Below are 12,227 nucleotides of genomic sequence, written 5' to 3'. Positions count from 1 at the left end.
AATTCCACTTCAGTGACTCAATTTGTAGAAACACAGAACAAAAGATGGGCGGAGCTACTGTGATGTCACCCATTGGTAACGCCTTGCTGAAATGAGTGGCTACACATGACTCAGGTGTTCACTGAGGTCAAGTCCAGGCTACATCAAATCTTTGTCTACAGTAGAGTCCCATAAAAAGTACAAGGACTAAAGACAGACTTCATGCTAACTTACCAAATGCGACTCACGGCAGCGCTACAGAGCACCTAAGTTCAGCTGATCAGCTGATCAATGTTTTACTGAATCATCGTCTCATCTTCCACTCTCAGGTTTGCAGACAGTGCACAGGAATTTGGAAAGTACTCAAATTTCCAGAGAACAGGCAAAGAAAGGATTTTTGATTCAATGTCATTAGCTCAGTATTTCCAATGTATATAGTTTTAATGGCACATTTAATGCCGTCTTGTGTTCTAAACACTGATCTGATGTAAACGTCAGTTTTATCTCCAAAATCAACTTTTTGGTTTGAAGGTCGCAGAGACATCCGGAGAGTGTGAATGTTTCTTTTCACTCAGATGAACCTAGTGGGGGCTTTATACACTGAAGAACGAGACCTAAATAGATGAATTATTTGTATGTGCAGGTTTTACTGGAAAAAAAAAAAAACAACAACCTTATTTCTACTGTTACACAATAATGTCAGTGGATCAAACACACATGAATCACAGCATAAGCAAGTATATATTTATAAAATGATGATTAACGTAAGTTTTTTCACCACATGATGGGTTTTTGTTTAGAATTAAAGTGAAAAAGAGGTGTTTGTGATGAGCTTTAACTATTATCCATTTAAAAAGATCAGTAAGTTAAATTTCAGGCACTAAAAAAATCGCTCTATGTGCCAATAAACTTTGGTCATTGCAGTTCACTCAAGCTTTTGGCACCTAGGCGGTAATTAAATCTTGACTGTTTGAAAACTAAACCCACGAGAACTCCTGGCTCCATGCACCACGGCACTCAAAGTGAATTAAAAAAAATGAACTCAGCAGACTTTTTGTAAAAGCCCGGAGCACACTGCCAAAATATTAACATCATATGAAAAACAACCGAGTGTAATATTTCTGGAAATGCTACGATTATTACTCTGTAATCATTATCCTGCACTTTTTTTTAGGTTGCCATAAATATTCTATTAATGTATTAATTAAGTAACGTGTAAGCACATGTCAGCTATACAGTTAATTCGAGTACCTCTCCTATATCGTAGATCCAAACTCGACCCTCCGAGTCGCCCACAGCCACCTCCTTCCCTCCTGAAGACCAGCGGACTCTGTTGAGTGCTGAAGCTCCCTCAATGGTTACGCTGGCAGTGGGTACCTGGCAGGCAAAGAGTTCAAACAAACCCACACCGTTAAACAACAAATCAAACAGTTCACGGATAACTGAGTGTAAAATGTGGTGTGTAAACACGTAGGTGTGTCTGCTATCCCCGAGATGGTTTTGGTTATGTTCCTGATCATCAAAATTAATGCTGCTCCAGGTTCAACACTGCAAGCGACCAAAACCTCCCGATGTTCACTCAGGAAAAAATCTTTTAAAAAAGGAGGTGGTTAAGGTCAGGTTAGGATATGATTGGTGTGCTGGTGAACTCTGACATCACAATGTGATTGGTCAGTTGCAATGTTGAACTTTGGACCAACGTTAGTTTTGATGATCCAGGATCGACACCAGCACGGGGATATCGGATCGTGCTTTTGTGGTAAGGAACAGGCCGAATCAACAGGAAACCAATAAACAGCAATATGGAAACGTGAGTGTTAAACAGAGCACTTAACAAACAGCTTCTTTTACAGCTGCTGTTTGTGTTTGGGAATTTTATTCCTCAAAAAAGAGAAAAAAAGTCAATGAGTGACTTTGTAATTTAGTCTTAAATTCCTCTCATATTCCTTTGATTTTAAAGGAAAATACAGTGAAGTAAACATTTAAGCATAAATCATGCCTCTCGGCCCTCATTTTTTACGACCATAATCGCTGTTTAAACTATTCCCTTTATAGTTTATTGGTAAATGGAAGCATTATACCATTATGGTCTAATTTAGCAAATTTACTATTTATAAAGGGCCACTTTATCCAGCTATACGAGACGGTAAGAAAAACAAAGCTGTCAAATTACAACTTGTAGACACAACAGGATATTTACAGTGTAATAACTCACTTTGCTGTTGTGGGTGAACAGCAGTGCTCACGCTACACCTTCAGAACCCCCTGAAGCCACGTGCACAGTCTACATGAACTGCTCCTGACATGCGGCAGGCGAGTCTGACATATGTCACCGGTGGAGACAGAGGCCTTGGCATCATGTCGCCTCACACACAGAGCTTCTGCGTATTTGAAAGCAGCGCTAACCGCATGCTGCACGAGCGGATCCGAACTGAGCGCTCTAAATTGGTTGTGCATGCGTGCGCGTACGTGTGCGCACTGGAAATGAGAACCAGGCGCACCGCGCAAGCTCTGTTAATGTCGTTATGCCTGTGTGTTTTTAATATGACGGTAACAATGGAAGCCTGTTGCTATTAGACTGCGCGCGAGGCAGTGTGCGCGCATGTGTTCGATACATCCGCCTGTGTGTGTGTGTGTGTGTGTGTGTGTGTGTGTGTCTGAGCAAATGTTTCTCATAAAGCACATTGTTAGTCGAGTTAGGCCGCCGATAATGAACTCTTCCTCTGTCTGTGAAAAGGCTGCTGTTGAGGGAACCCTGGGAAACTTGTCATCTGCGCTGCAGAGGGAGGGAGGACTCTCAGCTACCGATGGACCCAGTGGCTGGGAGTGACGGGCTTAGCAGATGAAGAGATGCGACACCAAATCCAATTTTATTTATGTACGTAGACTGAAGAAAATGAGACGCTGAGAGCGAAAGAACATTATGAGAGAGGATGGAGAGTATCTGCAGGTGTTGTCTCCATGGAAACCAAAAGAGAAGGAGAAAGGAGGATCCTTTTATCTCTACTTTTACCCGAGTGATCAAAGGTTTGGTGCCCACTCTGCTCCCAGAGTTGTAACAAAGTATGATTTTAAGAAATGTGGATTCTGCTTCTTAGCTCGACAGTTTGATGCTCATCTGTCCATTAAATATGAGGCTGCAGCCATGACAGTTAGCTTAGATTAAAGGTACAGTCAGTAGATTTGCGATGTTACATAATAAGGAAAAAGGGACACTGTACTCTGAAATATACACTGAATAGTTTGTAATTACATCTTCCAACAAACTAATGCTCAGAAACGTATAATTAATCCATTTAAAATACATAGGAGTGGCTTTGCGGTTTGTGGAAACCATCATGTTCCCCCACCATATTTGAATACAGTAGCTGGGAAGGACATCTCCCTTTTGACTAACAGTGTTATAAATATGTGGCTAGAGACTGGCCACATACATGGACTCCATATGTGGAGGCTGCGGAGAAAAAGTAGCCGTGGCTATTCGTGTCCATGGAAGGACATTTGAATTTGTGCCTGCGTCTTCAGAGCAAAGATTCGAAGGATCATACGTATGGTTTATTATCAGAGAAGGAGGGAAAGGAAAGAGACAACGCTACCAACATCTCAAGCCTCATCTCCTGAACTCTAACACACAAAAACGTGCATAAATAGGCTGATTTATTCCTGACATTATCCCCGGTTACTTATTGTCAGCAGATTACACATGCGACCCTCCCGTCTCCGGACAGCTGACAACAACAATAGCTGGTTATAAGCTAACATTATAGCTAACATCCCAGCTAATGTTAGGCTCAAGTGTCCTAGAAATCACACTTTCCCTCTAATAAACAGTTTGATTACATTCCCTCAAGCATCAGAATCAAGCTAACAGCAGCAAAAACAGCAGCGCTACCAACACTTTGGCACATCCTCAACAGCTCATCTCCGAATCATTGTCATCATTCAGAAGTGAGCTTCACTGACTCACTGACCTATATCGGATTCCTTTCAAAAGGTTTTACAGCATCTTCCTGAGAAATAAAGATTTAATGTTTTTGATCTTTGTTGGCTGACTAATACATGTTTGTCCTATAGCAGACATCGGAGCTAGGATTATGCACATAACTGGTAAGAAAACAGACCTCAGGTGGGACTTCAATCTGCAATTTACCTGTACCAGAATATATCCCAACCATAAGCACTGTAAACATCAATGGCAATATTGGCCCAGAATTTCAGTCAATCGCATCCCTACTTTTACACTGTATCTTATTGTACATGTGTGTTAAAACAAAACAAAAAAAACCCTGATTCCACTTTTTGTAAGTGTGTGCGACCTTTAAAAGAAAAATAAGCTGTTTTTATTTTGCTCACTGTATAACACTGTCTGCAAACTGTTTAATACTATGACGTGTCCTCCAGTGGCCTTAAATGCACTCGTCTTAAAATAACTGCTTGCCCCACAGCCTTGCGAAACTCAACCCCTGGTCTGAAGTTTCTTTTTTTTTATCATTATTATTTTTCATGGAACTGTGGACTGAGGGCTGGGGCTTTGCTCATGGTCTCCGGCACATCTGTGTTCCCCTTCGAAGGGACACTGTGTGGGAGGATGATGGGATGGGGTTTGTGGGGTCCTGAGGTTCCCTGAACATTGGAGAGAGGTTGTAGAAATGTTAGCGGGATGGCTGGGTGGGAGCTGGGATAAGGAGATGTCAAAGTCTGATTTAAAGCAAGGTCTGTGGGAAACGCCCACGGGGGAATCTGGAATTGTGTGTGTGTTGGGAGGGATGTGGAGGGACTGGTGGTGGAGGGGTTGATGGGAGGGAAAAGTCTTGGATGTTTGGTTGTGTGGTTCGGGCTGAGGCCCAGCAACAGGCCCTGAGGACACCAAACACACGCACATCAACACACAAAGAGATGACACACAAACCACACCCATCACGGCCTGTATTAGCTACATTCACACACACACACACGCACACACATACAGGGTATGCACACACCTCAGTGTCATTGTTGAGGTTCCACAGGTCCAGGCGGCCCATGCCATCCACGGCAGCAAACATGGCAGGGTGCACGGGCGACCACATGACATCATACACATAATCGGCGTTGTCTTCAAACGAGTACAGAGGCTTGTTGTGCTGAAAGAGAAGGAGGGAAAAAAAAGAGGATATCTGTGCGAGTGTGTATGAGTGACATGGTGTGAAAAAAAAAGAAGAAGAAGCAGAGAAAACGCGGAGAGCGACGGATTACAGCGGATGACATACCAGAGAGAGAGGGAAAAGGAATGGAGAGAGGGAGTGAGGGAGCTTCAGACAGAGTGGCGCTGCCTCAGCCTTGGGGCCTGTCTGGGTGCAGAGCCTAATTAAAAAGCCTAGCACATTCACACAGCGCCATAAAACCGCTGGGAGAGATGAAAGAGAAGGCCTCTCCACAAGGTGTACTGTAACCTCAACACAACAGCTGTGAGAGAGAAACAGAGACAGAAAAAATAGGAGGAGAAGGAGGGATGGACAATGGTGCACAGGAAGGTGTGTGTTTGTGTGTGTGTGTCCTTGCATGTGTGCAAGGAGAACCTGACTGATAATGGTTTAAACCAACTATTTAACACTGAAACTAAATCTAACAGAGAGATCTATATGTTATTTATGTGCTCAGAGGCATCGTTTTACACTTCCGAAACAAATCTGTCATTCCTCGTCTGGTGGACAAACTCCTCCCATTATACTGACCTAAACAATTATGTGTTTGTGACGTTGCGTCTCCATAAAGTCCTCGTGACAAAGTCAGAGGTCAGAGAACAGATGCAGTCAGCTCTCGCACCGGCGTCCTCCCTTACTGTGCATGTTTGGTTTTGTGGTGCATGCACTGCACTATGCAGGACAATGCACAGCTGCCTACAATGAGAACTTTGACCTTGAACTACACTAACCTCTGGGAGAAAGACCAGTAGGTGAAGGCTACTGCTTGTGCTGCAGTTTACTCACACTAGGGGCAGTTGTCTCAGTCCATGCCTGATCACAAATGCCTCTCCCTCTCCATGCCCGTGCTGCCAGTACGCTCTTTAACTCTCAGTAATTTCCTCTTCACCGTCTTTCCTTCATCCTTAACGTAAAGAAGCATCTCAACTCCTCCGTCTGTTTTTCCAACACACACTTCATTATGATGTGACAGTATATGCCCAGAGTCCACTTCATCAAGCGGGCCTGGGCTCAGCACAATTAGCTGTGTCCAAACATCATACACAGACACTATACTAGTCAAACAAACTGGACTTTGGGGGTCAAATATACTCGAGCACAGAACAAATTCCCACACCAGACAGGTTCCCACACCTTTCTTTGATATAAAAAAGGTCATGATCTTTTGCTGATCAAAAACTCAGATATGTAATACAAACCCCATGTGTCCCACATAGGGTCAGTACAGCTTAATATGTGTGTATGTGTGTTTAAAAAAAAAACTTTTCCCAAGCTGACTGTTAAGATTCAAGAAGCATACAAACTACATTCCTTGCAGGTAGAGTGGGAGGAGTGGAAGAGAGGAGACAGGCTGGCTAGAACAGCAAATGAAAGAATGCAGTCTCTCCCTTTCTCTCTCATTCCTGCTCCTTTCTCTCCATCACCTTTACTCCCTCACTCTACGGCAGATCTGAGAGCGCGCACTCACATACACTCGCACACAAACACAAACAAACTGAGCCAAGCCAATTTCAAGGCTCGATTGAACCTGTTTTCCAGCCGGCAGGATGACAGCAGAGGTCATTTTTCTCCATCTCGCAGTTCCAGCATTCGATCGAAGTCGTACCTGTTTATGTTCTCTCTCGCTCTCTCTCGCTCGCTTACTTGTTCCCATTTTGGGGGTTTTATGACAGCCGGTTACACTGCACATGTGATTTTATCGAGATAATCAGTCTTGAAGAAAAACACCTCTGTTTCCCATTCAAGGTAACTTTCTGAAATTTGTCCTATGTGTCATTTGGCCGTGACTCAAAGTAATGACTAAACCTGGAAGACAAAATAAGATGAATAAAGCCCTCTCGCTATTCTACTGGGTACTCATAATGTAAACTACTATTTTGTCTATATCTACCAATTTTAAGGAAGATAATTTAGGTGAATAAGTCTTTAAACTAATCTTTAAATGAAGCTTAATCCTTGTGGCGCCACACATGAAGTAACTGGATGTCATTATCTTTTCTGTGCTGAAAAGCTGCAGAGCCTTGACAAGCCTGAAAACCAACACTAAAAAACTGGGCACTGATATTTAGCATCACAGTGAAGCAATGACAAAAAATGAGAGCCTAATGCAAGTTAAGCATTAAATCATTTGGATATCGTTGCCAAAAATGCAGGCACCACCTTGGCATTAATAATAAAATATCAAATTGCTTTAACTGTCTCGGAAATCAAAATGTCAAGGAGGAAGCCGTTCTCTCAGAAAACATCTCATCACGCAGCCATCTATAGGGATCCAAAACACTCATCTCAGCAGCAGCCAGTCATATAATTTCACCGCTTCTATCCTCGCTGCATTTGCATCTCAAAAATCGCACTAGTTTGATAGTTTTAATAAACATGCGCCCCAAGGGAATGGAGATACTGTCCTTAAATGAGAAATTCTTCCTTCATGCGCTGTGCTGCAAGATCCCAACCAGAACGTTTTCTTTTCTCCTGACATACGCTTGACCATGTCATGGTCAAGATGACCTGCTAAAATTCAAAGTGAGCACAACTGTCTCAACTGGGTTTGCAGAGGATGGTCTGAAAAAGAGAAAGTATTCAGTGAGCAGCAGTTCTGTGAGTGAAAATGGCTTGTTGATGGCAGTGGTCAGTGGAGAATGGCCAGACTGCTTTGAGCTGATAGGAAGGAACAATGTGTCGCAAAGCTTGAACTTAACGCTGCACTCAAAAGACCTTTGGGATGTGGTGACATGGGAGATTCATATCATGGATGTGCAGACACAAATTTGCCGTAACTGCGTGGTGCTGTCATGTCAGTATAGACCAAAATGTCTCAGGGCGTTTCCAGCAGTGTTTTGAATCAATGCCACAAAGAATTAAGACAGTTTTGAAGGTAAAAGGGGGTCAAACCTGGTGGTAACAAGCTGTAACTAATGAAGTGACGAGTCAGCGTATCTACAGATGTTCACCTGAAATATTATAAACGCTCGCTAACAATCATCTGACCCGACAGAGACGCAGGCCTTTGATTACCTTCTTAAGAACAGCAACAGTGGAGTAATTGTGCTCCATCCAATCATTTCATAGATGCTGGTTTTGGGGTCAAGCGTGCAAGATGGTTCAAGTTATGCACAATCATAAACCCACTCCCAGCCGTCGCGACATCTTCACACTCTGGCCGACTCAGAATGGTTTCACTAACCACAATATTTGCACCGCTGAGTGTAAAAACATACGCAGACGTCTGTAGGACGGCCTTTTTGAACCGTGAGGGCAAACGCACGTGAATGCAGAGGAAATTCGCTGCAAACGTGCATGCGCTTGTGTGTTCAAAACAGTTTGTGATGCTTATGATTGGAGGGCTGAAGGCAAACCTCGAGGGGATTTTAGGCAAGCAAAGGCAGCTTGCTTAAGGTGTACCATGAGGCATGTGTGGTGTGTCTGTATTTACACACACACACACACACGCACGCACACTCAGGTATTCCTCCTGCCCACACACAAATATGGGTTATGTGGGATAAGAGACAGACACACATTCCTGTGGTGACCCTCAAAGGAAAGGGAATTCCCAAATCCTGAAAAATAACACACTCTTCTGATGAAAATCCACAGAAATGTTTTAATATGTGTCACGGGACCCGCTGCACAAGACTTATGGACTGGCTGCATGCTAACATGGGCTAAAACTCATCAGAGTGCTTTATTGGCTGTCACAGCCAAGAATGAAAACTGTAACTGGATCCTGCATAAAGCTGATATGCAATATGAATTATGTATTTTTACTACACCAAGGAGGTATGCCTCTGATTTTGGGCTGTACACGATATCACCCTATGCATGTATGTATCATGATAACCTCTATAATTCAAAATTAGCATCAATTTTTACTACTAACCATTAACTGATTAATAGTAAAAACTGATTGTCACATTTTCTTTTGTTATTTGCACCTCAGCTTTAATTCATATTCCTAATATCAATCTTCTTTTAATCTCTTGGATCGTTCAGGCCTCAGATAGCCTTCATCAGGAACACACACACACGTTTAAAACTTTTCATTTTAATGCTGACCTTGACTACTCTCACCTTACCGCTTTTTGTGATTACATTCAGCAAGCCATTTATCAGCTAAGGTCTCGTAAACAACCAGTCTGTGATGCCCTGGCAACCACTGGTCATTAAGGAAAAACATATATTCCCTGACTGGTTAGTGAGAAGTGAAATTGGTTGCAAACAGCTTTGGATTGCGAGTGTTTGTAGAGAAGTTGGTGTCTTCCATGCAAATTACAGGCAACTGTAACAATTTGCTAGCTATCTCTACTATTTATACAATCAGCTAGCAAATTCAGTCACTAGCCATAAGCTAGTAGCCAGAAACATTGCCTAAGATAACAATTTCCAACAATCATTCATAATAATAATTCTAGCTAGCTAATTAAGCTATTATCCATCATGTTTCTGGCTTTATTGTTAGTGAATGACATCCCAACTCACCCATTAGTCCCAGTACTTCTACTACTAGCGATAACTTTAGCTAGCTAATGTAACCTTATTTTCATTTTTTGACCATTAGCAGTTTTAATTATTCATACCCTCAAATTTATACATTGTACATTTCTACAGCTTTACTGTTTCTAATCAAGCCACTCATCATAATCATATTTAAATTCTACTTAACATTTTTCATATTAGTTGTGGCTAATTGTTCCATTTACCCTGTGGTTACTACATGAGTATCCATTTTCTACACCTTTCTGTGCAATATGTCATATACACCTAAGCCAAAACTTCTGTTTCACCACCACAGAAGTGTCCTTTCACTGTATTAGCCGAGATTTTTATTTTTTTATTTTTTTTTATTCACCAGCCTTACTCTGACAGAAATAGTGGCTGTTTGCTTTTTACCGCTTCTGAAATGCTGCCAAATGGAATTCATAACACTGGTTTGAAAGGAGAACAACAGCACTGAGAGGATGAGGTCACTCAAAACCAGCGAGAGGAGGAGCGCCCACCTTTAGAGTGGGTCTGACTTAGGTTCACTAAGTGTGCCTGCAGACAGCAGCCAGCACTATCCCATCAGTGCATTTGTGTTTTGCAGTGATAGTTGAGTAGGAGGGACACCCACACATACAAACAAGGGACTTTCACACATGTACACCCAGGACAAACCAGAAAAACACACACACACACACACACGTCAGATTAGGTGCAACAAGCCTTAAATTAAAAAAAAAACAGATCCTACGCTGTCTCTCAGCAAAATATTTCTACGGAAACTTGAACAACAGCTGACAGTCTCTTTGTAAGTGCAAGTATTTGTAGTTTCATTTAAATAATGGACTACTGGAAGATTAACTAACTATAATTACACTTATAATAGGTCTTATTAATTGAGGTAAGCTAAGAATCGTGTGTGGAGCTATTTCTGCTCTTGTGACTTTTGCCATTGGAGGCACACATTTCTCTGAAGCAATGTAGACATCTGACATCTGTAATACTAGTGGTTCACCTGCTGTCTCCAAAGAAAGAGCAGGTTAACTGGCTCTTACTAGAAACAGAGCGCAGCCTAAGAGGAAATTGCTTGACAGGCTGAAACCAGGTAATAATAATAATGATGATGGTTACTGATGATTAACACAGACTGTATATATAAGATGGATGCAGGCACAGCGATGTCACCCACTGGTTTTGGACTCTGTATTTTAAAGCTTCAATGTTAGTGTTTTGGCTGCTGCCATGCTGTTTTTTCAAAGCCAGAGGTAACGTTAGCAGCTAACATTAGCTTAACAAGTGGTTACATCCATAAACCCTACCGGTGCAATGCACAGGCGCACGTGCGGTTTTCTGAAGAAGAAAGTTTTCATCCATAACTCAGTAGAACCACCTTTAACAGCAATAATGTGGACTAATTGTTTTCTGTGTGACTTTATCAGTCTCTCACATCATTATGGAGGAATTCTGGCCCATCCTTCTTTATGGTGTTGCCTCAGTTAATTGAGGTTTGGATGGATTCAATCAGGTGGACATCTGGACTTTGGGCCATTGCAATACCTTGATTTTGGTGTAGCTGCAGTACTGTCAGACAGACGGCCTCATATTTGACTCTAGAATACTTTGGTACACAAAGGACTTCATGGTCGAATGAATGACTGCAAGGTGCCCAGCCTAAATCATGCCTCCACCACCGTCCTTGACTGTTGGTGTAAGATGTTTGTGCTGATATGCTATGTTTGGTTTTAATACCAAACATATTCACTTTGGTCTCAACTGTAGAGATGTTGCTCTTGGGTGTGCTTGGGGTGAGATATACACCAGTTGAAGATTGTAACACTGTATTAACACCTGAATGGTTCAGAGCAGCAAATTGTCTATAACCTAATTATTGCTTTGTATTAGCCTAATTAAAGAGGATCATTTTACTCAACAAAACGGATGCATAAATTCATTTTGATTTGCTGTATCACAGAACATCCATCAGATAATCTAAAACTCACCAACAGTGCACAGACACAGTGAAAAGGTCTGGTTCCAAGACTCACCGTGGTAGGCAGTAGTCATATCAATGGAGATGTACTCAGTTACACAAACTCCATTACTCAGGTCGAGTCTCTATATCTTAAATGTGAAATCTATGGGAATGGAGTCTCTTTTGGAGCACGCCTCGAGTGGCACCTAAAGGAACTGCAATTTTTTCCACTTCTGTGTTGGGATCATGTTTCACCTCCAGAGGCTGCATCTTGTTTGACCTGAACACTTTGATCATCCCCAATTTGATGTTTTGAAGCTGGAGGTGAACAGCGAGTGGTGGCTCTGTCTGAGACACAGTGATAATACACGATCGTACAGTATCACAAAGTAGGTCTTCCTAAAACGTATCCCAATTTACATCGGGGGCATAATTTACCAAATCAACACTATGTTATATTAACATAAGAGCTGAAAGTAAAATTAGAACATAAACTCATAAATGAAGTTATAAATGAAGTGAGCTCATAGACTGCAGATTTTCTATGTTATTAGCTCTGGAGGCTAAAACCATCCTTATATACAGTCTGTAGTTAGCAGTGAATACTTTTCCTA

General features: G+C 42.0%; 1 protein-coding gene across 10 annotated transcripts in view; it reads right to left on the bottom strand.

The window, feature by feature from the left end:
* Positions 1-12,227, bottom strand: part of LOC120726710 (cytoplasmic dynein 1 intermediate chain 1) — a 65,960-nt gene that overhangs the window by 3,489 nt on the left and 50,244 nt on the right. For all 10 annotated transcript variants that reach the window (XM_040020523.1, XM_040020527.1, XM_040020528.1 and 7 more), the window contains 2 exons: positions 4,962-5,102; positions 1,231-1,356 (listed from right to left, as the gene is read on the bottom strand). In XM_040020523.1, the coding sequence (XP_039876457.1) occupies positions 1,231-1,356; positions 4,962-5,102 (267 nt within the window). The remainder of the gene's footprint in view (positions 1-1,230; positions 1,357-4,961; positions 5,103-12,227) is intronic.

This window comes from Simochromis diagramma, unplaced genomic scaffold (assembly GCF_900408965.1).
Source record: "Simochromis diagramma unplaced genomic scaffold, fSimDia1.1 OVJJ01000753.1, whole genome shotgun sequence".
NCBI classification, from domain to species: Eukaryota; Metazoa; Chordata; class Actinopteri; order Cichliformes; family Cichlidae; genus Simochromis; species Simochromis diagramma.
This window is presented reverse-complemented; position numbering and strand designations above follow the sequence as displayed.